Here is a 27,862-nt window from a genome sequence, read left to right as displayed (position 1 = left end):
CTCCAACTTGGAGTTTTTACCAGCCTTCCTCTAAGAATTTACCTGAGAAGCCCACTGACTCAACCTCCTTCACCATTCTAATCCCTAACTTATTTTTATTTTTTTTCTCAACTTAAAAAAATGTAAAATTTCCACTTTGTTGCCTGGAAGGAAGATGCTCAGTGATGTTTTCATACCTCACCCTATGTAACTGTCTGTTCCTGAGTTGTATCCTTTATAATAAACCAGTCAGTGTAAAAAATGTATTTATAGCTGGGTGTCCATGCTCATAATCCTAGCTATTCAAGAGTCTGAGATCTAAGAATCACTGTTCAAAGCCAGCCCAGGCTGAATGAGTCTATGAGACTCTTATCTCTAATTACTAAAAACTGTGGCTCAAGTAGTAGGGTGCTAGCTTTAAAGTGCCCAGGCCCTGAGTTCAAGCCCTAGTACACACACACACACACACACACACACACACACACACACACACACACTTATTTAGAAGCATTTAAAATGTCAACAAAATAGATGCCACTCCTTTTGTTACAATTACAGAGTGGTAGTTAATAGCAAAATTAAGTCTTTTTTTTTTTTTGCCAGTCCTGGAGCTTGAACTCAGGGCCTGGACACTGTTCTTGGACACTTTTTGCTCAAGGCTAGCACTCTGCCATGTGGGCCACAGCATCACTTCTGGCTTTTTCTGTGTATGTGATACCGAAGAATTGAACCCAGGACTTCCTGTATGGTAGGCAAGCACTCTACCACTAGGCTACATTCCCAGCCCCAAATTGTCTTATATATTGCTGCAAGGACAATTAAAGATGGAAAAAAATGACTGTTTCTATAAGTAACTGCTTTGTGCAGTATACCAGCAAGAACCTGCTTTGAATTTCCATTCCAATTTACTGCTCTTATCCTGGTCCAGACAAGGTTAGTGATGACTGAAAATACCATCAGGACAGGACTGACTAAGGATACATTTGATAGTGTGTCAATTATATTACAGAAAGAAAAAAGAAAAGAAAAAGACTTTGTGGAAATGCAGAGCAACTTTTAGCCTCACACTGCAATTGTTTCCTTAAAAGGTTGAGTTCTGTTCAGAGGGTATTAAATCCTCTATAGACAAGAATAAAACACAAGTGTGATATCAGCCAACTTATCCATCACCATAATCATTATTGTCATCTTCCCCTGTCTTCTTTTTCTTGCTATTTTTAGCTTCAAGGATTTCCTTTTCTGCTGTATGAAGCTTTCTATTAGCTTAGTAGGCATCATTTCTGTGGTTTTCCTTCAACTCAGCATCTGTTCATGAGACTGCTTGTCACTATTGCAGGGTTCTTCCACATCTCTTCTGATCTTGCATCAGAGACCAGTGCCTTTGCATCATCACCAATGCATAGGCCAGGATGTTCTGCTTTGATTTGAGGGAGATATGCAGAACAGAACAAGAAAGCCAAAGGAAGTGTCTTGGATATATTGAGGCTTTGACCTTTTTTGTACCCCTCACAGGAATAATATAGGTCTTATTTTTCCATTCTGGGGTTTTTTGTTTGTTCATTTGTTAAGGCAAGGTCTCACTATGTAATTCAGAGTGAACACTTCTGTCACTTGCCTCAGTTCTGGGATTACAGATGTGTGCCATCATGTCTCTTTCCTAACAGACCTTATGGGTCTTGTATCTTCTGATTTTCCTTTCTCTTTGGCAGATGTGGCCCTTCACCTTTCTGAGAACTTCTTAGAAAATTCTGGGAATGTTGACAGAAATCTCTGGCTTCTGCTTTTGGGCCTCCGAGCAACTTTACAAAAAGAATGCACGTGATGTCATTTAGCTTCTTCAGCTCTCCTTTGCCCATGTGTTTTGCTTTATCCTCTGTGAAGAGATGCAGAGTTCTCCCTCCCCCACCCATCAGGCCATCACAGGCCATGTCTGTACGGAGCTCTATGTACTGCACTGGCTGTCATCCATAACTATTCTGACTAGTAGCCACCTGGTCATAGAACTGAGACAGTGTGGGCTCTTGAATCATAGGGTCAGAGTGTGGGCTTTTCTGTGATCTCAGACCAGTGACCTGTCTCCAGCAGTCATGTTCTCTACAGCAAGAAAGAATAGGCCTCTCCATGTCAGCCACTTTGCCATGGGGTTTTCCACCCTTTCCTTAACAGAACAAACATCCAGGCAGCAGCAGTCTGGACACTCTTCCCCACACCCATCTGCTTTGAGAAACTGAAGAGGAAAACCAAGACAAAAAAAAAATGCTTCTCTGGCAGAGGGGCCCTGGCTAGGGGAGAGGCAGGGACCTGGCTGGGAAATGTGGCCTCTTTTCCTCAGGACTACTAGTTCCTGCCAACTCCAGTGACTTTAGGGCCTGTTCTAGGGGTCGTGGGATGCCCAGTGAGCCTGATCTAGACCCCAGCAACCCTTCCAGCTTCTTCTTTGCCGTGGCCCACAGTCTACACAAGGTTAACCTCAGGCTTCTTCCTGATTGCCTCTGATTCACTTTCCTGCCTCTGGCCGGATGGAGGTTTAGAGGTTTGGCTAGGCCATTCTGCTTATATACTCCAAGCCTGAGTTCCTGACCCTGCCTGTTAACCAGCCCAGCCACAGCCCAAGGACTCTCACCCTCCAGACAGATACTCTTAGCTTGTCCCTGGAGGGAGCACTCAGCATGGACATCTTATTTCCTCACTCCCACTCTAGTTCTGAGGTTTGAATTCAGGCATGAGTACTTGTCCTTCAGCTTTTTTGCTTAAGGCTGATGCTGTAGGCACAGCTCTACTTCCGGCTTTTTTGATGGCTAATGGGGGGTCAGAGTCTAATGGACTTTCCCATTAGACTCTTGGAATCTTGGGTTTGGCTTGGAACCACAATCCTCCCATCTTAGTCTCCCAACTTACTAGAATAACAGGTGAACCCAGCTAGCACTACCATCTTTAACCAGTCTATGACAGCATTCTACTTTCCCTTGGCACTCTAGGACAAACTGGCAGGGGCAGATCAGAGCACACTTTATTTAGGCACAGCTGCTTTGGGATTTGTCAGTTCATTTTACTAGAAGGTGGGAAAAACAGAAAAGCCATATTTTGAGAGGTCAAATCTTGGAGTCTTTATTAAAAGGCCAATGACTGAGTGGTGTTCTCCTAACTCAAAGACCAGCAGCCAGCAAATACACTTACCACAGGAAATAGACCAGAGAGGAAAGAAGAACAAAAACAATACCAACAAACGAATTCAGATCTAATGGAGAGCTGAAGTGAAATGCCAAGGTGACCAGAGAACACAGCCAGGAGACAAGAGAGATAGGACTGGAACATGGAGCTTCCTGGCCCCTGAGCTGATCTAGACCTAAACAGGGATAGGTCAAGGGGCAGAGTCATAGGAAACTCCCAGTCCTAAGCACTGGACTGACAGATTTAGTAACCTATCAGGTATGCCTACCACCTGAAAGAGGTTAGGGGAGCTTTACCTTCCCACCACCATGAAGACAAGATGCCATTCAGACCTTATACAGACATACTCATGTACAATCTGCCTTCCATCTGGGAAGGCAGACCCTAACCTTCTATATAGGATATACTTAAAGGCTACTTGGGTGATTCAAGCCATTTAGGAAGTTAATTAAGGCAGAATGGCAGCATTCTCTATATGCAAAGCTTTCCAAAGGCTATGACATCTGCATTTTTTTTTTCTGAAGCAGAATCCTCCTAGCTCACCTTGAGCTAGGGATCGTCATTCAGTCAATGGCTTCTCTCACCTCTAGGCTTTTCAGGAGTAGGTGGAAAATTCCCTCTACCCAGCAAGAGTTACCAGGACAGCTTCAAGAAGTTACTTAGACTCAGCCTCCCTATTTCAATTTGATCTTCATTACAGGTATACTTGGTTTATACTCTCACAGTATTTCTACAGCTGAGGCTCGAGAGGTTAAAGGCTTACTCAAGCTTACACAGTGAGGCAATATATTTTCTCATATGGACTCCAAAGTGAACAGTGCTTTATAGATATGATGCTTCTGATTAAGCTCTTGCAGCAGGAAAATTTGAGGAAAAGACCTGTCAAAAGTCCCTGGCCTTTCTGAGGCTTCTGTAATACAGGTAAGGGGTAAGATTTTGTTGTAATTTGTATGTTTCCCCCTTCATCCTTAAAGACATGCCGTTCGCCACTGCCTTGGAATCAAGCAAGGTTCTAACCTAGCCCCAACTTCATTAGAAGCCAGACGTCTTTGCTGTAAAATACCTCCTCTGCCTGGGTATTGATTTGTAATTATAGGTATTGATTCTATTGGCAAATACTAATAAGAACCCTAGGGAAAAAAACCCAATGGTTAAATCTGGTAAGAATTTGCATTACTATGCCTTTATTCATATATCTAATATTAACCCTTTGACCCAAATTATTAGATGAAGCCCCTACTTTGTATCAAATAATCCCTAAGTGCTGGGATTTAAGGTGGGACAGAGCCACAGTCTCTAGCCTGGTGGGAAAGCAGGCAGGTGCTAAGACCGTCAGAGCTTAAAGAAGAAAAGAAATAAGCCTGGTTGGACCTCAGGGGTCTGAGTCAGGCTGCAGAAGCTTCTCAGAAAAACAAACTTTTTGAGTTGGGCCTTGAAAAACAAAGCATGAGAGAGATTCTTCTAAATTCTTTCTGAGGAGTTTTGGCTGGTGGCAAGAACTGGCTTAAGGGAAATAAATGGTGAGAGATGGGCCAGGGGTGCACAAAGAAAGGGTGAATGAATCCTTAGATACTGGAGATTTTGATTGTTCCTGTAATTTTGGTCCCCTTAGGCCTGAGCCCTTTGAACAATATTATCCAGTATAATTCTGTGATGATGAAAATGTCATTTTTCCCTGTCATCTTGGAGCCCAAGGAGCTACCAAGTATTGGAAGTGTGGCGAGTGCCACTGAGGAGTGGAATTGTTTACTTTGCTCTCACTTCAATGAAGTTAAAGCCATGTTGTGACTCTGGGATATGATCACAATTGAACTTCTTGAAATTTTTTTTTAAATACCTGGTTTCTAAAGCCAGGTGGCAGTAGCTCCTATCTATAACCCTACCTATTCAGATGGCTGAGATCTGAGGATCACAGTTCAAAGCTAGCCCAGGTAGGAAAATCTATGATACTCTTATTTCCAATTAACTATCAAAAAGCCAGAAATGGTGCTGTGGCCTTGAGCACCTAGGCCCTGAGTTCAAGTCCAGGTCTGGCACCAAAAAAAGAAAAAAAAAGAAAAATCTCTTGCCTTACCCTCAAAACCCTGATTTTGTTGATCTAGTAACTTGGATATCAGCATTTTGGAAAGAACTTAAGTGACTCTCTGGGACGCTGAGGTTGGGATCTAGAATTGTCTACCATGCTTTCAGAGATAAGAGGCTCCTCTTGTCTCTGCTTTGCCTGAAGTGTGTGTGTCTGTTTGGGGCACATTGGGCCTTGAGTTGCTCTGGCCTCTCCTGACACTTCTTTCTCCAAGGAAGACCAAATCTTCCGGTTTCTCCTCTACTTGGGTAAGGAAGAGCTGGCCTTAGGGCCTCTCATTCATGTAGTTCCCTGGCTCCTTTTCCTGCTAGCCTCATTTCCCAACCTAGAGATAGCACTGGTTCACCTCAGTGTCCTACTGGCCCAGCCTAGCTCCCCTGGACAGCAGAATTCAGTGGTCAAAGAGCCTCCTTGTCAGAGGCCCCTGGGGCCCTTGGATGGAGCCCAACCAGCCATTCTACTAGGCTGGGCTGGGCCTGAGTAGGAGCCAGTGGCCAGGCCTGAGGTTTGGCTGCTTAGGGTCTCTTCCTATTAAATAGATACACAAGATGAATGTGTTTGGGACAGCAATAGCACAGGAGGTTTTAGTAACAAGATCAAAACTTGGAGAGAACTCCTTTCCCCATGTACCTTGGAAAAACTCTCTGAGCTGGGGCTCACCCAGCAGCTGCTGCCCGCCCACCCCTTACTGTTGCCACCCACACTCCAAAAGCAATTTTTCCCATGACTCACACATGGCAGCTTGTGCACTTCTTTTATTATTAAATATATAAGCAGCTTCCTATTTTTTAAATAGATATTTAAAATGACCTTATATAAAATAATTCACCACTTCCAAGTATAAAAACGCAGTCTCACAGTTCGTGAGCCAATGTTCCCTCTGAGCTGTCTCAAAAGAAATAAGGGGTTCCTGTGCAGGTGCAGGGGCACCCAGAGGTCGCTCTGGGGCTCCTCCTGCTTCTGTGTCACCAAATGCCCACAAAGAGCTTCTGCAAATGGGTTGAATTTGCCCTTTTGACTTTTAAAATACTGTAGGTTTAAGGTGGAGGGAAATGGGAGAAATGCTTTATTTTTTCCTTTCATTTTAAAAAATATATTTTCTAGCATGGAATATAGAGTTTGTGTCTAGAAGGATGAGTCCCTCCTAGAAAGTTCTGGCCGCCCTTCCTTAGGCTCTCCAAGCTCCAAGACTGGGGTGGCAGGGCCTGAAGACCCTTTCTGTCCCTGACAACATTGAGAGAGGACAGGGTCTCTCAGTGGAGGACTCAGGGTGGCAGGAAAGGAGTGGCACAGCAGCATAAAGAGACCGAAGGACAAATGACAGCATTGTCACCCATTGCTCAGGTCTCAGAGCCACAGCCAGGGGCTGGCCTAGTAAGTGGAGGCCCGCCCTTAGAGCAGGGCTGGAGGCAGATGACTGACCTGGTCCTTTTCCAGCCTTGGCTTCTTGGCCAGAGCTGGTGGGGAGGGGGATGTGAGTGAGGGTGGCAGAATGTCAATCAATGTCTGCCAGGGAAGGGCAGGAGAAAGGAGGGTCAAAGAAGATGGGAATTAGGAGCCACAGAGTCGGGCTGGATAATGGGGACCTGCTCAGTCCTAGGCTGTGAGCAGTGGGGGAGGGAGACAGGGCTGAGGGACCGGGGTGCAGTCGTCTCTCCTAAACTCAAGCACATCTGTTTTTCTAAGACCCATTTCAGTCAGAGCTCTCCTAGTGGCCTCTCTGCCTCTACCTCCCCTCCTTCTAATCACTTCCCTCGTGGGAACATGAAAGTGCAAGATGCAGAAACCTGGGTGAAAGACACAGCCTAAAGACCAGCTCTGGCTGGGGGTGGGAGGGTTGTTTTCCACGGTTCCCCCTGAGTCAAAGGCTGGGGAAAAATTCGGGCTTCAAGGGCTCCCCTAATCAACAGGTGAGGCCAGCTCAAGATAGGAAGCTGGGGAGTGGCTAGCGTGTGGGAGGACATTAGGATGGATGCTCACTCATAGGGGTGGACGGGCAGACTGTTCAGCAGGCAGGTTCAGTCTTCACAGTGCAATGGCTTCCTTCATGAGGGAAGCCTCTGGGCCTCCAGGGGAAGCTCTGGCAGGGATTAGAGAGGAGAAGCAGAGGCCAGAGTTTGGTCCTTCCTCTTGGTATCTTGAGCCAGGCTGGGCAAGTCCTGAAGGCAGTGCTGGCCTCTCCTTGCTGCCTGGTGACCAGCAGAGGGCACTTAGGCAAGTGGAGGGTGTAGACAGACCTCAGAAAAGTTGTCAGCCAACAGGCAGAGGCCTCCTCTTCCCATCGATTGAGCTGCACGCCTTTACGGGAAATCAGACAGAGGCTGTCCCGCCCTGCCAATCTCTCTGGGGACAGGTCCTTGCCTGTCCCTATTGGGATTCTGTGGCACCAAATGGGTCCTTTTGGCACAAGTCTCTTCCACTCCTCGGCACCCACTCTGGTCTCCAACCTGCCACAGGCAGGTAGGTCCCTGGAGAAGAGTCAGAGGAAGTTGTGGTCTCTGAGGGTCAGGGTCCTGAGTGGGGCTCACCAGCCTTCCTCAAACACAGGGAGCCTCCAGGGCCCCACAATAAATAGTGGCAGTGTGGGGGGTATCCTCCAGCTGTCTCTCGTTCAGTCCAGGGTTTAAAGATGAAGGCAGAGGGGAGCCAGCATGCCTGGTTTGGTCCAGTCCTGGAAGGCAGGAGGTCTGGTAGTAGGCAAACCACATTTCCAGGAGGACAACTGGAAAGGTGGTGATGAATGCTCCCATAATGTCTCCTCCCATGGAGAGATAGGCCTGTGTGTCCAACTGGAAGGGAAAGATGGGAAGCAAGTCAGTGAGTGGGAGTGTGGGGAGGGTCGCTGAGGACATGGCTGGGGGAGGTATTCCTCACAGCGTTCCTGTGGGCTGCCGGCTGGCTTTGGGAAGGACTTCCTTCTGTCCCTTCCCGCATCTTCCAAGCCATCCCAGACACCACAGAGGGACAAGGCAGTTTTCCCTGGCAATAGCCCAAGCCTCTGGACAGACTGGCCTTACCTCCTACCTCCTCCTGGGGAAACCAGGGACCACAGGAGGAGGTAATAAGGCCTGAAGGAGGTCCAGGGGAGGGGCCATTACTCAGGCATATGAAACCAATGGAGAAGTAAGTGGACATTTGAGGGTCCATAGACCCCCCCCTACACAGACTGTCTCACTGTCCTTGAACCAAGGGCAAGTCTTGCTAGCTCTAGCACAGAATAATTTTTCATTGTCATCTCTACCCCACTCCTTGAAGAAGACTTAGGCGAAGGCAAGAGGAAGGACTTGGGCAGAGGGGCAAAATCTAGAGGCAGAATAGGAGCAAGGGTATTTTCATCCTGCCATTATACATGCTACCCCTGAGCAACCCAACCTCCTGATGGATCAAAGGATTTGCCTCCTCAACCGTCCATGCAAGCCAGGGCCCTACCCTATCCCCACACCACCCCAATCCTTGTCCCCTTGCCCAGCATTCTCAGAACGCTTTGTTCCCAGAAAAGAAATCCCCTGGACTCCGTCCAACAGCTTGACTTTGGACCCTGTGTGGCGCCTCCCCACTCCATATCCATGGCCCTATGGCCAAGCTTATGATGGGTAAGAAGGGAAGATAGGACCCATAGTCTCTGGCTCCCAGCCGGTTCCCATGCTCTGGAGGGGAAACTATGAACTGGACATGAGCCAGGCTGGTATGGCCAGGCCACAGGCTGTGCTAAGGTCCAGAAGGGAAGGAGAACTTAGAGAGCATGCGGTAGCCCACTGCTCCATCTTCTAGTTCCTGGGCTGAGGTTCTGGGGACTATTTTTTTCTGTGTCCTCCACTCAATCTCTCTGCCTCTGGCACTTCTCAGAGCAGCAATCAGTCTGGACCTGGGCAGCCAACTCAGAGAAAGATGGTGCCTGGCATGCGAAGTGCCTTAGGGCTGTCCCCGAGTCAGATAGCTCCCTTTCCATGTGAAATCTTGAGGGGAAGAAGAAGCTTAAATAGGCTGAAGAGTAGGGAGACAGGGGAAGGAGAATTAGGGTGGAAGGTCAAAAGTGTGGAAGAACAAAAAGAGGGAGAACTGGTAGCTCATGGTAGCTGAGCCACAAAGCCTATAGGGACTTCTATCCACTACTTACTAGTTCTGAGAGACCTTCTGTCCTTTTTACTGCCAACTCCCTCACCCTTCTCAGCCCACCCTACTGCCAAGAGGGATCCAAGGATTCCAGGTATGTTGTTATAGCTTGTTCTTTTGCAAAGTGAATTCCCTTGGTTTTGTGCATTTGTTAGGTCTCTTCTTTTTGGATGAGGGGCCAAGATCTGTCACCCTATACTTGATTACATGTGGGAAAGGGTGTGACTAGGAATTTAAATGAGTCGCCCAGCTAATCTGCCAGCCAGCCAGTCAATCAGTCAGGCAATCTGCCAGCTAGTCAATCAGCACACTAATCAACAACTTGTTAGGCAGTTACCAGTTAGTTGACTGGTTTTTCACATAACTTAGTTGGTCAACTGGAATTGATTGGTTAACTAATTAGTTAGCTAATCGGTAAATTCAAAGGCTAGGCAGTTAAGAGACAGCTGGCAAGGGTCAGTTGGTGAGTCAGTTCTGAAGTCAGCCAGTCAACATTTATTGAAAATTTTGGCAAGCATGGAGAGGCCCTCACTGCTTCTAGAGCCCAGGATTGGGGGTGGGGGGAGAGCCAAAGTATAAGGCAGTTCCTGCCCTCAAAGGGCTTACAATCTTTTTAGAAGTGCAGAAAATATATATACACACACAAAATAAGATTTTAAAACACATAAAGCATACAAATCTGTGCAAATTGATATAGTATTAACCAGATACAAAAGAGCAGAGGGAATGAATTAAAGGGTAACCGGAGGGTGGTGGAGAGAATTGGGAGGGCTCCCTGATGGGCTGAATGTGAGTTAGGACTGGGGAGAAAGAATCTGGGTAACATTCTTTATCAATAGTGATCAAAAACAACAGTAAGTAATAATAACTGTGGATGGGGGGTACACCTGGGAGGGAGAGCTAGGAAGGTGGCACAATTAGCAGTTAAAACTCTTTTAGGAGGCTCTGGGCATGGGCAAAACCTAATGATACAGTTTAACATGGGTGAGTATAATATAAACTGTACTTTGGTTTAAAAAATTGTCCAAGTTTAGAATGGCATAGGTCTGCTGGACCAAGGCTCACAAGAAATAGACTAAGGGTTTTACTAGACCATAAGCTCAACATATAACAACAGTATATGATGCGATTGCTAAAACTAATGCACTCTTAATCTGCACGAGTAGAGAAGTACTGTCCAGATCAAGGATAGCGACAGTCCCACTGGACTCTGAGCTCATCAGAAAGCAGCTGGAGTACTGTGTCCAGGGCTGGGCGCCACATTTTCAGAGGGACATTGACAAACGAGTGTGTCCAGGATGGTGAGGGGTCTGCAAACCACATCATATAAGGAAGGTTTGAGGGACTTGGCCACACTTCACATAGATAATTTTTTTATTTAAAAAAGTTATTAGTTTCTATTTGTTATGGAGGGGAGGATTTCATTGTTACCTCTCCACACCTTTAATATTATATTCCAATCCATTTCACCCCCTCAATATAGAGACTTATTAAAGGAGAGATGGTTGACTTTAGCCTCATGAAGAAAGGAGTGAGGAAGAGTAAGGAGGGACACAGAAAGGCATTTTCTCCCAGTGTTGTTTTAAAGACGGCATGGAGTATGGCAGGCCAGAGGACTTTACAGGATCATAATTCCAATGGTAGTTTTGGGATTTCTTTCTTTCTTTCTTTCTTTCTTTCTTTCTTTCTTTCTTTCTTTCTTTCTTTCTGTATTGAGGATCAAACCCAGGGCAAGCACTTTATCACTGAGCTGCTTCCCAGCCTGGATTGTGATTCTAAAACAGTGAGGCAGCAATGACCTTGGTTGGGGAGAAGGACCAAAAAGGGATCAGCCTGGCATATGCTGAAGGTAGATGCTGAAGCTAGATACTGAAAGGGCATGGGAGCAAGCTAAGAATGATGGGTTTTAAGTGATTGGCCATGTAGAGTTACTGAAAATTTTCCAGGAGAGTAAAGACCTCATAAAAGCCACAATGAAAGCCAAGCATTGGTGGCTCGTGCCTGTAATCCTAGCTACTCAAGAGGCTGAGATCTAAGGATCATGGTTCAATACCAGCTTGTGCAGGAAAGTCTGTGAGACTCTTACTTCCAATTGACTACCATAGGCCAGAAATAAAGCTATGGCTCAAGTGGTATAGCACCAATCTTGAGTGAAAAAGCTGAGGGACAGCACCCAGGCTCTGAGTTCAAGCCCCAGAACCAAACAACAACCACAAAATTAGAGAAGCATCAATTCTGTTGTTTTGGTATGCAAAGAGAAGCAGGACTAGAAAGGCGGAGGTAGCAGTTCCTGACCTAAGATATGTGTATGGAGGTGGGGCGCAGTGACCTGAGGTGACCTGGGAAGGAGGACTTGGCTGGACCTGGTGATAAATGAATGGAGAGGGAACAGGACCAGAACGAAGTGAGAAGGACTCAACTATGAGGGGCTCAGGAGTTGTTGGTAACAAGGGAGAGTAACTAGAGAAGGGGAGAGCTCCACCTGAGGGGTAATGAGAGATGAAAATCAAAATCTTACCTTAGAATTTTGCCTACACTGGCAATTCCACCTGTGTTCCCTCATCATGGGTCAGTGGGCTGCAGGGAGAAAATAGAGCTGGTCTAAGACTTCAGCTGCAGTAGGGAACTGAAAAGACCACTTAAGGTTTGTCCCAACCCCACGTATGGGTTCTAGCTTTCTTAGATTAAAAACAACAGCAACAACAACAAAACAGAATAGTCCCAACTTTTAGGAAGAATCGTCAAAGCCTACATAGGAAGAGAGATCCTTCTTTTTCTGCATCTCTACCCTGTTCTCTGAATCCATTTCTTCAGAGCAAGTGGGAAAAGGCCCCCCCCCCCCGCCCCACTTCAATCCAGAGCAGAAATAAAATCCCAAGTCAGGCCCCAAGATCTCCCAGAGTCCCGCCTCAACTGCTTACCTGCCCTCTGGATGCCCCAAAGGAAAATCCAATGTCTGAGGCTCTCCATGGCTCTGGAGACAGGAAAGAGCAAGTTCATTGAGGAGGTGGTGGAGGAGGGAGTGAGGGGTGGGTACACTGTTCTTATACCCAACCAAGCTGCCCCAGGCATTAATGAGAGAAAGACAAGAGTCCCTCTTTCTTGAAAGTAGGTGTCATTCAGAGGCCTCTATGGTGACAGTGCCCCTTTTCCTCTTTTGTTCCTTTTATGGGTCCCATGTCTGCAGAGCTCTCAAAGTGGCATCATTGCTCTCCTTTTTCTCTCCTCCTAACAGGTTATCATCCTGCTCTCAGCCCAAGAATCTTCTCTTCTACTCTCATCCTTTCCCAGCTTCCTGATTCTTGAAGAACCTCCCATCCGTTTCTACCTCCCATCCTTGGAACTCAGTCAGCCCCCATCGCTTAGCATCTTCAGCCGTCACTGGAAACTGGGCTGTTCTCCAACTTCCACCCCATCTCTATCTCTGCCCTGCCTCAGGGAAGATGCCCTCACATCCTCCTTACCCTCCTCCTCCGCCTGTAGAACAGGAGGCCGCCGACAGCCAGCAAGACCAGGATTGTGCTGGGCACCAGTAGGCGGAAGACAAACACAGGGAGGTGGGGGTCAGAGGATCCCGAGTGCTGCCTCTCAAGGCCTGTGTCAGTCAAAGGAATGGAGTTAAAACGGGTCTGGAGTCTAGCTGCCCCCTCACTTGCTTGTCCTCCTTCCAGCTCTGCAGGGCTCCTCCGATCCCTAGTGCTCCTTTTGCCCTCCAGTCCCCCAAGGGGCAGCACAATGCCCCAAGAGTGGCTTCTGGGAAGCTGTGTCTGAGCAGATTGGGTAGCAGTATTGTTGGGGCCCTGGGGCCTCAGTGATGACATTTGGGAAGAGTTTGGCTCCTGTGATGTCTGGTGGTCTCTGGTCAGGGCAGATGAGCCACCTGTCTTCTCAAGAGTATGATTGTGGACCTGGACAGAGGGACTCATGGGGTCCACCCTAGGCAAGGGAGTGGCTTGTACATCTGCTGGCTGTTGGTCTTCTGTGGATGTGGAGAGTGGAGCAGATGCTGTGAGAAGGTAGCTGGATCTGGCAGTCTCTGCCAAAATGCTGCCCCCTACTGGCCCAGGTGGGGAAAGCTTTGCCTCTTGGGGCACTAAATCTTCATCGGCCTCTCCAGAGGCTTCTTCTAGGACCCAGTTAGTTCCCAATTTGGAGTCAAGAACCACTTCCATTCCAGGGGTGGGGCCCTCCTCAGGAGGGTGAGGCTGTGGTGAATCCTCAGTGGGGCTGTTCTCCAAGCTTAGGGTCTCTGGTGATTCAAGGCTCTGGCAGGTGCTCCTGGGTGGTCGCTGCTTGGCACTTCCTGGGTCCACTGTGCGAAGGGGCTGCTCGCTGGGCAAGAGGGAATGTCCCTCTGTCCCCTCAGAATCAGCCCAGGTCAAATCAGCCACAGGGGCAATTGAGGGGGCGAGGGGCTGTTGAGGGGAGGCAGAGGCCAGGTCACTGCTAGGGGTGGCTTTAGGATACAGGCAGTTGCAATCAGGCTTGGTCACCACATCTGAAAGAACCATAGAGAGGGGAGAGAGAAAGATGGGGAGGAGATAGTCACCAGCCTCCAGCACAGCACCTCAAGAGGGGTCAAGAGGGATATGTGGGTGTGAGGGAGGGGGGACTCATCTTCTAACAGCCCTGGGGCCAAGGGGAGGACAGGACTAGAGCAGATGCTCAAGACACAGGGCAGAAAGCAGAAAGAGGGTACAGATGCACACACTGGGGTTGGGGTGAGGAAGACCTGAGAGCAGCCTGCATTGAGCTTCCAGCTGGCCAGCGACCAAGCCCAAAGTCAAGAATTGAACAATGGACTCCTGGATTGACACCACATCTGAACCCAAACAGCCATAGCCACAGGTAAGAACAAGTTATGGATGGGAGGTGGCCAAAGCTTGCAGCTTACTGGGCCTTGGACGGGTTATTGGGCCTCAACCTTGCCTCGGGGAGCAAGGTTGAATGTAGAAGTGCACACGTGGCATAGGACGCAGAGACGAGGACAGGCAGTATACAGGTATGTAGCTGAGCCAACAGTGGGAGAGTTTGAAGGACGTTCAGACTTCAAATCCAGCCTTGTCCCTTGAGGGGACCCCACCAAGGCATCCTGAGGACTTCTGAAGCCCAGGTATCCGGTGGTCACAGTAGGGCTCCTGGGGGAAGGGCCCTTACTCCAGATGCGTTTCTCCATGGGTGCCCATGTTACCCAGCCAGTCTGCAGAGCCGAGGGGAGGGGGGAAGCCACCATGCATACATGGCTTTTCTTAACATCATAGCTTCTGGCATGGACCGTCTGGTTGCTTCCACATGCAGAGATATGTAGGTGAACATGCAACACACATGTCAGAAAAGACATGTGCCCGGGACTTGGAGGTACATGAAGCCACATAGGTACAGGACAGGAGTACGTCACACGTAAAGACACACATGTAGCATCCATGCTGTGTGTGGAGGTCTCTCCAGCATTAGGACTCACCCTCCACATACCCTCCCACACCCTGGCCCCTTCCAGTACTTACCTTGGCTCAAGCACTTTGCAAAGCTACTGTTGCAGTTCTTGCTAAAAATATCCCAGTCGTTTTCAAGGAGGTTCTTTGTTTCATTAAACACATTCTTGATCTTCTCCAGTAACTGGAGGGGAGTCTCATGGAAAGTTCGAACACAGGCCTGGGAGGAGAGCAGGGATGTTTTGGTGAGCATAACCTCCTGACCTCCTTTGTCCAATTTCCTTAAGTTCTCTTACACTACTTCTTCTTCCCCTTTCTGGCTTACAGAATTAGCCCTGAGTTTATGAAATATGTATTCATGATATTATCCAACACATATTTAAGTGCCTGGCATATGATAATTACTGGGCATTGTGCAATGGACATTGCAAAAACAGATATTAAGCTGAGCAGGGTATTGGCACAAAATACTGTGCAAGTGCAGTGAATCCTACTAGAAAGTTCTGAACAACCTGAAGAGATATAACAAAAGGGAACTACATGAGAGTTCAAGAACTTCCTCCCAAAACATCAACTGAAAGATGCACAAGAGTTAACTAAGAAAATGAAGAGGCTGGGGAGGACAGACCAGGTAGTAAGAACAGACTGCAAATCTAAGACAGAAAAGAGCATGAAATGCAAAAAGAACGAAAGAAGTAGTTGCAGGATCGGCATCCAGAGGAATGTGGCAAGTGACCATAAACTGCAGAGGGCTCAACCAGGACCATGGACATGCTTAATTGTAATTTTAGCAGACAGCAAAGGGAAGACTCTGCAAATGTTTCTGGGGAAGGTGGAAATGGCATGAGAGAACATGAGTTTTAGAGCTGGAGAGTATATATAACTCAGTGGTGCAGGGTTCTATCCGTGGCATAGCAAAACATGTAACAGAAGATAGAAGACTGAAGTTTAGAAGAATCATCTGGCAAGGGTGTGCAGGATGGAATGGCATGCCACAGGGGATCTGAGTTCCTTGCTGGCAGTGGGTGTGTCATGGAGGGAAGGTTGAAGATGCCCAAGCTAAGCTTGCTCTGCTGCTTCTACACCCACCAACACTCTTAAGAAGTTCACTCCAGGATCTTGCTACCTCTGCAGCTGCTTCCTCAAGACTCCAGGGGGCTGCAGATCTCAGGGCTTCATTATGGACCCATCGATGTCAAGCGTGACCACCGCACCGTATTCGTATGGCCTACTTGCTGCTGACTCCACCTGCCAAGCTTCCCCTTCAGCTTCTTGAGCTCCACAGAGAGTTTTCTATGGATTTTCCTAGGCTACTGCAAAGTCCTAAGGGCACTGCTCTATCCTCCAGAACTGTAAACACAAGGCCCATAATAAACATTTGACCTGGTCTCAAATCCACCTCTCACTCCATAGTGAAACCAGTCAAGTGAACATTCTTGTCTATTTCTTCATCAGTGAAGGCAGAATAACCAGGCCAGCCTCTCCCTGGGGCTGTAGAGACTCCCCCCTCACCTCACATTTCATCACTTTTCATAAGGAAAACAAGCACCTTGCAAAGAAAACAAGAATCCTGTCAGAAGCCCAGATACCCACACAACCTCAGTGGAAAGATGGCCCTCCCTGCTCTGTCCCACGCTTCAGGCTTGGGGATTGCCCACTGCCCTTTTAGTTTCCATGATTCCTACCTGCTCATCTACCAATCACCATTCATTGACTGTCTTATGGATGAATGAAAGTCCATCAAGACCGTCAGTGTCAATCATGGAGTCAGGCACTGGTAGCTCACACCTGTAAACCCTGCCACTCAGAAGGGTGAGACTTGAGGATCAAGGTTCAAAGCCAGTCTAAGCAGAAAGGTCCAATGTCTAATAAACTAGCAAAAAGTCAGAAATGGGGGTGTGGATCAAGTGGTAGAGTGTCAAAAAAAAGCCAAGCAAGAGTGCAAGGACTGAGTTTAAGCCCCAGTATCAGCACAAAAATGAAAGCTTCTTATAATGCAGATCCCAAGTCTCTGCTGGGTCTAGGGAAACAGAGATTCTGTAAGGGTGGGACTCTGTAAAGCACTGGGACTTGTATTTTAAACAAGTAATTCTCAGGAGTCATAATGTTGAGAAAGCCCAGATTTAATACCTTTTATTAAAGAGTTCCTCCCTCAACCACACACTCTCTCCAGCTACATCTGTTCCTTTGCCCTCTTTTGAGCCAAGTTCCTTCACAGCGTGGTCTCCATTTCCTCTCTTTCTGTTCTCCCTGATCTGCCTCCAACAGCAACGTCAACATTGCCAAATCCCACTTACGGAGGGTTGCTTTTCAGTTCTTATCTTGCTTGACTTGCTCTCGTGGCATCCTGGGCCTGTTTCTCTTCTCCCATTGAGCTATGCTGTTTAATCGTGTACCTTCTCAAGCCAACTCCAAGTCATTCCTCTAGCATCTGTGCATCTCTAGTCATACTCAAAATCTTAACCTCCAGCTGTATGCCAAGTATTGAGGGTCTCATGTGGCCCAGACTGATCTCAGACTCTTCCTCTGCTCACTATCATCCCCACTTGGGCAACATTTAAATACTCAGGTGCTCAAAACCAAACCATTCTGCACCTTTTCCTTGGCCTTGTCCATCCATGACATGAACCAAGGCATGAACCAAGTCCTGTCTGCCCAGCCCACTACAGACACACAATCCACTCCCCTCCATCTTCTCGGCACCGGTCTGGTCCAAGCAGCCACTATTTCTAGTCTGAACCTGATGGTCTCTTGGCTCCCCTTCTGTCGACTGTGGATATAGCAACCACAGAAGTCTCTAAGCGAGAGCAGGCCACACACAAGTTCACCAGGGCTTCGCTCTCATTTAAGACAAAAAAATTCCAAGTCTTTGACATACCAAATGTCTGGTTCCAGCGGAGTTCCAATTAATGTTTTCTAACTCAGGAATCTGACTCTTCTTCTATCCTCATTTAAGTTAGTGTTCCCTACTGCACTGTGAGCTCATGTTCTCAGTCATGGCTGGCTCACTTCCTCTGGGTCTCCCTACCCCTGGTTTACTCCTTTCCAATGCAGCTATCAACATCCTCATATCGACCCACATATTTTACTTGTTGATTTTGTTAACTGTCTCCATGATAAGGGGGATTTTTGCCTGTTTTTATCACAGCTGTTTCCTGGTGTCAGGAACCATGCTTGATACACAGCAGGCATGGATAACTATTTGTTGACAAGTCTTCCTGGTTTGTAATTATATTCCCTCACACTGCTCAACAGTTGTTCATCTGGCTAGATCATAAGTTCCATAAAGCCGGGGACCAGAAATTCCTTGCTCAGTGGACATCCTCAAAGCCCAGACCTATCCTTCTGGCCTTGAAGTCCTTAGTAAATGTTGCCACATGAGGGAATGCACAGGATAGCATTCATTCATGATGGCATAAAATAGGCTGAGTAAACATACCCTGCACAGGGATGGGATTTCCAGCTGCCTTGGTCCTAACTCAGTGTTCCGGTTCGAGGACCCTCCTTACCTTGTCATGATCTTTATAATCCTTGGTAAAGCAGCTCTTTAGGTCCACAAAGAGTTCCTGAAGGCCCAACATGGCTTTGGCATTCGGGGTGTTGTCTTTGAAGCGCATGGTATCCTCCATTATGTCTTGTACCAGGAAAAATGCCTTCTTAATGTAGCACACAGGATCTTTCTGGAAAGCCAGAAACTGGAGCTTAATGCCTGGCTAATAGGACCTGAGAATCCAGGCTTTGTCCTATATGTTTGCTACCTCAGAATGATGAAAGGACAATCTTCTCACTGGGGATGAGGAGAATGCTAATGTCTTTCTTTAGTGTGAAAAAACGTGGTTCTGATTGGGAGCCTCTCTGGTCTTCTGGAATACCAGGTCTTAATCAGGATGGGTGTATACAGAAAGAAAGGGTAGATATCTGGGGTGCTCTCTCTCTCTCCTCTCTCTCTTTCCCTCTCCCCCTACTTCCCTCTCAGCTGCTTTCCCTAAAGTCTTTTGTCATATGGCCCCTTCAAATCCTCCAGGACACTGAGGTACTTCATGGCTCAGAGAAGAACCTTAGGTTTTGTCAAATAGGGTAGCTACTTGGAAGCTGGAACTACTATGGCCCTATTTCCCTAGCATCTGGTCTAGGAGGTTTCTAGTAGATGTGCATTATAGCCTGACTGAGTGAGTGTATGAATGAAACACTATTCTTTGGCCCATGTGGTGGTATGCCATGTTAACAGAGAAGTGCATGAGTCTGATGAATGTGAGCTCAAAGATACAAGCAACTTCTGGGTAGCAGCATAGCTGTTGTTGAGAAAGTACAAAGATGTCCAAACATGGCGCGGGAGTGGCCATAGCACTTGGAAAGACATGGCAGGTATCAGGAAGTGCTATGCAAAGACTCAAAAGCAGGAGGGAGGAGGTAAGGGCTCTGATAGGTTTTAGGGAAGAACGTGAAGGCAGCGGGTTGGACTTCAGAAAGGTGACCTGGCAAATCAATTAGAAGGTTTTCTAGGGAACTGACTGGAACAGGATGTGGGGTGGACTAAAGGACAGAACGCCTAGCTTCTGGGAGGTAGAAGCCACCATACTTGGTGACTGTTTAGGTACAGGGTAGGAAGCTGGACTGGATGGGCTCCCTGGATGCTGGTTATCTGGTGGATGGAGGTAACAAACACACCATCTGAAGATGTGTCTTGGTTTGCCTTCAGCCCTGGTCCAAACCAGACTTTTACTGCTCATCAGCTATGTTCCTTAATCTCTATTAGGACTGACTTAGGAAAATGCCTAGCATTTGGTAAGCACTTGACATGTGCCAGGCCAGGGGAAGGGAACATGATGGAACCTGAGTTCTGGACACCCCCCAGGCCTGCATGATGGCACCCTAAACCAAAGACCTTTACATCTTCATCCCATCCTGCTTTAGGATTTCCAACTGCCTTCCTGCTCCCATGTGCTCCCCTACCTTGAGGAAACACACAGGCAAGCATGGGAGCCTTGCAAATAGCCACAACTCACCAATTGCTCTTGGTCTACAAATTCATATGCAATCTGGCATGAAGTCTCCATCTGACTGTCAATCTGTAAGAAAGCGCGTGATCAGTGTTACAGAATATATAGCTCAATGGAGTTGGCATCAGTGGGGACATCCATTTCTGAGTACATCAGGATCTGACCTACATTTTCTTCTTACAACATGGAAAGACCAAATCAATGTGAAAGGAAGTCCTATGCCTGCCACAGACCCAGAAGAGGACTTCAAAAGAGCAAAAATTCTCCTCATTCGAAGTCCTGCTCCATTACACTGTAAGCTTGATATATGGAAGAAGTATCTATAGATGAATATCAACTATCTCAGCTTAATCATGGAGGAAGGGAGTATCCTGTCACAGGAATTCCAGCAGAGACTGGCAAGGCTCTTGGGAATGAGGATCTAGAGGGCCCAGGTTGATGCCCTGGTGACGCTTGGCATAAACTGGTATGTTCTTAGCCTCCGAGACTGCTGTGGCTCATGGTCTGCCTTGGATTACTGCAGCAGAGCATGTGGGTAGAGAAGTAGAGAGGCCAAGGGAGACTATAAGTCCAGCCCACAGGCCTCCACATTCACGGCCTTGCAGCTAGCTTTAGCTAGTAGTGCCCCACCCTGCCAGGCTGGCCAGAGGGATAGTGAATTCCCCACTGAGGAAGACAGAAGTCATGATAACTACCCGACTCTGCCTGGCTGGACCATGTTGTTGACAATTCTGTTGGTCTGATCAGAATGAGACATAGGCTTCTTTGGGGTTCAGATGAGCAGGCTGCATCAGTCCCAGAGGCAAGAGCCAAGGAAGCTAAGGCTGGGAAGCAGGAAAATGTCTCCTTCCTCCAAGTCTGGGTGGGGCCTTGGTGCCAGGCTGGCGGCATATCTAGAGTCCAGGAGCTGGGCACAACATCTAGATCCAGCAGGCAGATGGATCTGACTTCCCAAAGCATGCCCTGAGCAAGGCAGGCCTTAGAAGCCTTTTGGAGTTTACAGTGGACATTCCCTAGGCAGTCAGGAGTCCAACTCATTAGCTGCTAGAGTTGGGACTGTCTAGGTCCTAACCCTGAGAAGGTAAACGAAAGAAGGAAGGGCAGCCTATTTCTTGCAACCCTTCTCTCTGATTCTTCTCCCTGGTCCCTGTCTGAAGGAAAGGCATGAACACACACTCACCAGCTGTTGCAGTAACTGCAGGTGTCCTTTCCCAATCATGTGGCTACAGTGCACTGACACCTCCTTGGCAATACTCCTGCTCACCAGGAGACAGATCAGCAGCAATCCAGGGCCCAGCCATGTCTGTGACAGAAAGTGAGTCATTTTTCTCCAAATTTTCTTCTCCCCAGCTACTCTTATGTTCTGCCTAGGACAGAAATCCAAGTCTCATCTTGACAGTGCTATAGTTTCAGCCTCACTCCCCACAAATCCGACTTCCTAGCTTGACCTGTCAGCATTAGCACAAGTTTGCTCTAACTTAATGAAAACCTTAGTGCCATCTTCTCCAAGTGCCTTCCCAGATGAACCCAGGCCATCCCAACTACATAAAGAACACGTAATAATGACACAGGCAGTGTGTCAAGCCGTCTACATTCTAATACCACAAGAAGTTTGCACCTTGCATTACTCAGTCCCTGCAACATTGACAGGGAGGGAAGCTGTTAATGTTGTAAGCTGTCCTCAAGGACATGCTCATGTACTAGCCTTCTGATTGCAAGCTGGAGACATCTCCCTTTCTTCTCACCTGGTTCCATGTAGGTCTGGCTGTGCCACCAAACTCAATTTTACTGGAAACTCATCCTATGTCAGAGTCCTGGGCGTGTTTGTGTCAAAGTGTTTGATTACTCAGACACAGTAGTGCCAGCTGTGGGCACTCCCTGGGTGGCACCTGCCTATCAGAATCCCAACAGACTGTGCATCCAGCCAGCCAGTTCTTACCATCATTTTTTAAAAAAAGTCTTCTACCCTCTGTCAACATCCAGCTGGCCCACAGCTGCTCAGCTGCTCAGGGATGGTACTACCTCTTGACACCCTGTTTATGTCATTCCTTCCTCTCCAGATTGCCTTTATCCCTAAGGGCTTCCCTAGAACATCCTTTCTTCAGCCAGAGTCTAGAGGGACCCTTGGGTTTTCTTTGTCCAATTTGAAGTGGCCTTTTGGGAGTTCCTGGCAGCTGATGCCCCCAGATTCAGGGAAATGCTGGCAGAGTGGAGTGAGGGCTGGCACTTTTCTGGCTCTGAGCTTTGCCCCATTAATCCAGATGATGAGACAAATACTTCAAATAGGGAAGACATTAGAAAAATATAGGGAGGTAATGAAAGAGCCCATAACATCATGCTGATTTCACATCTTAAAACGCAAAGCCTTCTGAGTTCTTGGTAAAGAAGAGAAGCATGTCTCACTGCAGGGACTTGGGATCTAGTCAGGCTTAAGAAGCTGGGAAGAGTTGGTGGCAGAAGTAGGGGCAAGCAGGCTGAAGTTCCCTTCAGGCACAAGATAGCTCCATACCATTCAGCAAAGGGCCTCAGAGAATCCTAGCATGATAGTGCGGGTGGGGAGAGTCATTTACAGGGGGTGGCTGCAGCACACGATTGGGCTGAGAGATACTTTAGGCTCTGCTTGCTATTGGGAAGATAGCTCTGGGTGGGTGGAGGGGGGGGGAACTGTTGCCCAATGCCCCAAGGAAGCTCAGGCTCAGGACCTTAAAGAAAATGTGCAGAAGGTGAGTTTCCCATGCTGGCAATTACTGAGCTTCTGGAGTGAACAGCATACAGGAAAAGACCCTGGGGATAGGCATGTTCTAGAAGACCTCATACTGGGCACTTCAAGAAACTGATGTTTGAGGACAGCTAAGTAACATCAGTGCTTAATCCCCAGGGGTACCTGGCTTCAGGCCATATTTCAGGCATCCCTGAGAGTATGCTGCCGACTTTGAAGAGGGCCGAAGGAGGGGGCACCTCTGGACTTGGGAGTTCCAGTGTTCCCTATGCAGATAAGTATGCAGACAGACGCCCAAGGGTTAATGCTGCAGCTTGCATCTGGCTGGGTCTTCCCGCTTCTTTCTTCCTCCCACCCACCCTTAGCTTCTGCCTGTGGAAGCAGCCAGGAAGGAATCTCTGCTGCACGCTCCGAGAGATGCAGGGTATCTGAGCATGGCTTCAGTGGCCACCATCCTGTTACATCTTCCCTGTGACGAAGTTTCTGGGGACCCAATGTGACCAGACCCTCAGATTGCTCATCTAAACCTGTCCCCCCTTTCCTCCTGCTCTCAACTCCAACCCCTCTGTGCTTATTGCTGTAGCCTAGCCATCTCCTTTCCCTTCCCAAATCCAAGATCATCCTTTGCCTCTCCATTGGGGCTTCTTCTGCTGTACATCTCCTCCTCTCTCTACCTCACCCATTGCTAACCCTTGGTTTTTATCCACCACATGCTTTTGGCTCCTTTCCTCCTAGATTTCTCCTCTCATTTCCCCCCAGAACTCCTGAGAAACAAATCTATTACACTATCATTTTCTGTTCATTAAAATGCTACCCTATACTTTCTGGAAGCTAAGGCAGCTACTGCTGTTGGGAGAAGTACTTCTGAGTAGCCTGTTAAGTTATGCAAACTCAAACTGGCCTTCCACCTTCTCAATTAATGTGGGGTCCAGAATATCCTCAACTCGTTCAAGTAGATGAGACAGATAGACAGAAAGACACACACACACACACACACACACACACACACACACACACACACACACAGAGACACAGAGACAGAGACAGAGAGACAGGGGGAGTTCAGGGCTAGACCCAGGTAGCCCCCAGATCTGTGCCTTCCAAACAACCACCCAAGCCCCCCCATGGCTCCTGCCTGTGGGTTGCAAGTATCTGCTTGTCCATCTCCTTTCCTGGGCCGGCAGATTGCTCAGCACAACCCTGACATTCCGAAATTAGATGACCCTTAAACAACCAGGGGGTGTCCCAGTGTCCGCTCTCCAGCGGGGCTGGGAAACACGTGCATGGTGGGAGGAAGATGCCCGCTGTGGAGGCAGCCACAGGACAGCGCATGCTTCTGCATCCACCCGTGACTGCAAACCTCTCTCTCCTGCCTGTGGGTGGCTCAGTGTTTCCCTCGGTGCAATGGGGAGAGCGACCTCCGTTCCCTCCAAGAAAGCGCTGCAGCCCCTGGAGCCGCTGCAGGGCTGCCACTGGCCTCCATCCCAGCTCCGGGGTTCTCCGGGCCGTGGAAGCCCAGAGGCTGTTAAAAGCTGGAGCCTGTGGCTGAGCTGGGGCGGGGAAAACGCTCGGGCAGCGGGCGCGCCAGGGCTGTGGGCTGCGAGGGGCCGAGCCGGGCCCTCCGGCCCGCCGATCCCCGGCTCCCCAGCCTGGCCCCGGCCCCCGTGTCGCCGCCACCACTTACCGTGGAAGGGCAGCGCCCGGCGGCGCCCCGCGCGGTCATACGGGCAGCTGGGTCCCGGCCGGGCGCGTCGGCCGCCCGGGTTGGCTCGCTCGCTCGCTGGCTGCTGCTGGGTCGGCGCCGGAGCGCAGGGCCACGCCGGCGTCCCGGGCTGCACGGAGAGCCGCCGCCGCCGCCGCCGAGCCGAGAGCAGCCCCGCAAACTTTCACTTTCCCCCGGCGGAGCTTCTCTGGCCAGCCCTCGGCACAGCCTTTTAAGCGGGCGGGCTCGTGGGGCATGTGGTTTATGGGAAATTACCCTGGCCAGGCGCCAGACGTACACACAGACACACACACACACACAGGCACACACAGACACTGACACACACTCACACACACACACTGAGCCGCCTCCCCACCCCCTCCCCTCCCCCCCGCGCGCCGGCTGGTCCTCTCCGAATCCTTCCCAGTTGCAGTGCTCCGTGCTCACTCCAAAGCTGTCCGCTAAGTAACTCTGGCTCCACCACTACCCTCTCCACCCCGCCCTTCCTTGCGCGCCCTCGCCGGATACAACCTTTCCTTCCCTGCTCTCCAGACCACCAATCCTGTGTCATTAGCCTCTTTCTAACATTGATCCCCTGGGACTTTCCCTCTAGGCCTGAAAAATCCCCAAATCGCAGTAGGCATTCAAGATCCAACCCTGCCAGGCAGCTCCACACAACCCTTCCTGGAGCCTAAGACAACAAGCAGGTTTGCAGGCTGCATCTCCTAGGCAGCTCCCCCCAAAACCCATCCTGTGCCTCCTGTGGCCTGTTGGGGATGGTGCAGGATACAGGCCAGGCCAGATCAGGAGGCCAGCTAGCTACCTGGCTAAGAGGAGAGGCCAGTGGTGTCCTTGGGAGGGTCTGCACTCTCTACCAAGGAGACATTTGGGGTACTTGACCAGCTAGCTAAATCTGTAAATACTGGCTGGTACCCATGCTCCCTCCCTGCCACCAAACCCAGATCAGATTATAAAGGCTCTGGAGTTTACTCCATACTTTGGAAATGTTTTTACAGGGACAATAAATCTACAGATGAATGAGTCTAAATGAATCTATTAGGATGAGCCTATGAATTACAATGCCAACACCAGGAGCTTTTTTTTTTTTTTCTTTGATTCATTAGGATCTGGTGTGTTTCAGTCCCTCTGGGAGGCTGTGTAGCTCCATCCCCAGGATGGAGGCCTCACTTGTCACTTCCTTACTACAGCTTGCTCCATCCCCAAGAAATTATTTTACTCCCATATGCCTTTCCTCAGACTGGTCCCTCTGCTCGGAAGACTTCTTCCCTATTGATGTTTCATTCTGTTTTAAAGTTGAAATCGCATCTTACTCTTCTCCAGCAAAGTCTTCTGCAACTGCCCAGGCAGACCAATAGTTCGTTCCTTTTTCCCTTGTTTCTTCTGAACTTAGCTCCCTCTCACGGTGAGATTGGAATCCAAGGCCAGGAGTTTGGCCTATTGGTAGAATGCTTGTCTAGCATGCACAAAGACCTGGGTTCGGTTCCTTGGCACCACATACATAGAAAAAAAAGCCGGAAGTGATGCTGAGGCTCAAGTGGTAGAGAGCTAAGCCTTGAGAAAGTCCAAGGACAGTGCTCAGGCCCTGAACCCAAGCCCAGGACTGGGGAAAAAAAAAAAAAAAGATTGGAACCCATAAGTCATGGATTGCCCATTTATTGTCCACATTTTTGTGGTCCTGGAGCTTGAACTCAGGGCCCAGGTGCTGTCTCTGAGCTTTTTTACTCAAGGCAAGCACTTTGCCACTTGAGCTACAGCTCCACTTCTGGGTTTTTGGTGGGTCATTGGAGATAAATGTCTCATGGACTGCCCCACACTGGCTTTGAACCACACCCTGCGGAATCCAGCTTCTTGAGTAGCTAGGACCATAGGTGGGAACCAGCAGTGCCTGGCCTCCACATTACTTTAGACAGGGTTTAGGATGGTGATGCTGCTGCCACCTATGCCTGAACTGAGATTCTGATTAACACCTATTGTACGTATCTCAGAATCAATAGAAACAGCTAGCTAGCACATCATTATTTAGTTTAATGGTGGTTGAATGGCATGAGAGATTTTCTTTGATCTGACAAATATATGCATAATGCCAACCACTGGGCCAATCACTGTGCTAGATCCCAGAACATGCAAAGATGACAAGCTAACATTTGCTTTCAGGGACTTGTGAGCAGGGGAAGCCGAAGGACAGAGGCAATGGCTGATGTTCAGAGCCTCCTGCGAGGAAGACAAAGACAGAAGCCACGTGGAGGAGGATTCACTTCTCTGAAGAGTGTTTCTTCAAGTGGTCTCAGTACAATAAGAGTTAAGATAACTTGCTGACCTCACAGTTTGTAAGGCTGATAAGAGGCAGGAGGAAGTTAAGAGAGGAAGATAAGCCTACAGAAGTGGTGAGAGGAGAGATACATTTTACTAGTTCCTTCACCAACCCAGATCTACCCCTGGCTCACTTAGGGGCTGGAAGTAGGAAGCCATCTTTCTGGTAGATGCAAGGTATAAGGGTTCTCATTACCTCTTTTCTTCACAGATCTGAAGTGGAACCTGAACCCAGCTCTTTGCCCTTGTTGTGTGTGTTGTGTGCTTTGGGACAAGCTTCCATCTGCTTCAGTGCTGATAAAATGCAGATAGTTGATTTTTCTTTGTGATCAGGATATTAGGAAGACTAAATGAGATGCTGCCTATGACATATGGGACTGTTATTTGTTTATTTTTATAATCTACTTACTTAAATAGATCTCTAGCGATGACCCAGCAATGATGTGGAGAACTTGGAAATGCCAATGCAAAGGACACTAAAAGTTGCCTCCCAGCTCTGCCACTCATTTACTGTGTGACTTTAGACAAATTCCTTATCCGTCTTTGCTCAGTCATCCAATGGAAAGGAGAAGATCATTCTGCAGGAGCAGCGTTGAGGCCGATGTTAGGATGTCCAGTACTATGAAAAGCTTGGTTATGAAATATCTCTGAAAATAGTTTCTGGGCCCGATGTGGAATTGCACATGGATGAGTGGGCCCTTGATCATGTTTTCACAGTGAGAGTTGCAGCTGTCTCATCTGTTAACTAAAAAGGAGAGGTTGCAAATCTCTTGGACCCTAGACGAACTACCTCCAGGCAATAAGCAATCAAAGTTGGAATTGAAGCTAAAAAGAGCCAGTTAAAGTGGCTGAATGTCTTTCAGACACTGGTTGCTCCAAGCCATGTTTCCTTCGACTGCTTCTGGGCCAAGCCTGATAATCTAGCCTCTCACTTCTGCTTCACTATATGGGGAAACTCAGACAGGAAGGTCTTGGCTGATTCTCAGGATCAAACACAGTAGTTCATGTGTGTATGTGTCCACACAAGCAGGAAAAGATGAGCGATGGATATATAGAATGAACACTTTTTTTTTTTGCCAGTCATGGGGCTTATACTCAGGGTCTGGGCACTGTCATTGGGCTTTCTCTAGGCCAACACTCTACCACTTGAGTCACAGCACCACTTCTGGCTTTTTCTATGTATGTGGTATCAAGGAATGGAACCCAGGGCTTTGTGCATGCTAGGCAGGCACTCTACCACTAGACCATACTCCCAGCCCTAGAATGAGAATGAAAATTTTCATCACTCCAAATTATCTCAAAACAGAGACTAAGTTAAGCCACCACTCTAGA

The 27,862-nt window shown here is 48.3% G+C and overlaps 1 protein-coding gene across 3 annotated transcripts; it reads right to left on the bottom strand.

Moving 5' to 3' along the window:
- Positions 1-5,973: 5,973 nt before the first annotated feature.
- On the bottom strand, positions 5,974-24,322 carry Csf1 (colony stimulating factor 1). 3 transcript variants are annotated; one of them, XM_090334378.1, is made up of 9 exons: positions 24,182-24,322; positions 20,959-21,081; positions 19,785-19,847; positions 18,288-18,458; positions 14,851-14,998; positions 12,811-13,844; positions 12,268-12,320; positions 11,865-11,923; positions 5,974-8,022 (listed from the first exon to the last, which is right to left on the bottom strand). In XM_090334378.1, exons 1-8 carry the CDS (start codon positions 24,218-24,220, stop codon positions 11,878-11,880), a joined length of 1,677 nt encoding a protein of 558 aa, XP_090190504.1. In that variant the 5' UTR covers positions 24,221-24,322; the 3' UTR covers positions 5,974-8,022; positions 11,865-11,877. The 3 variants fall into 3 exon arrangements, with proteins under 3 accessions (XP_090190504.1, XP_090190505.1, XP_090190503.1); XM_090334379.1 differs by having other exon boundaries at positions 12,811-12,941; XM_090334377.1 differs by lacking the exon at positions 5,974-8,022 and adding an exon at positions 9,580-10,656 and having other exon boundaries at positions 24,182-24,235.
- Positions 24,323-27,862: the final 3,540 nt, after the last annotated feature.

Source organism: Megascapheus bottae, chromosome 6, assembly GCF_031878675.1.
Source record: "Megascapheus bottae isolate mThoBot1 chromosome 6, mThoBot2.hap1, whole genome shotgun sequence".
NCBI lineage: Eukaryota > Metazoa > Chordata > Mammalia > Rodentia > Geomyidae > Megascapheus > Megascapheus bottae.
This window is presented reverse-complemented; position numbering and strand designations above follow the sequence as displayed.

What these genes read in the sequence shown, in the direction of transcription:
- Csf1 (XM_090334378.1), bottom strand. Translation starts at nt 24,220, where the DNA reads ATGACCGCGCGGGGCGCCGCCGGGCGCTGCCCTTCCACG. An exon ending in CCGGGCGCTGCCCTTCCACG is followed by an intron (nt 21,082 to 24,181) that starts GTAAGTGGTGGC and finishes TTTCTGTCACAG; the next exon opens with ACATGGCTGGGCCCTGGATT. An exon ending in TTGTAGACCAAGAGCAATTG is followed by an intron (nt 18,459 to 19,784) that starts GTGAGTTGTGGC and finishes CTGGCTTTCCAG; the next exon opens with AAAGATCCTGTGTGCTACAT.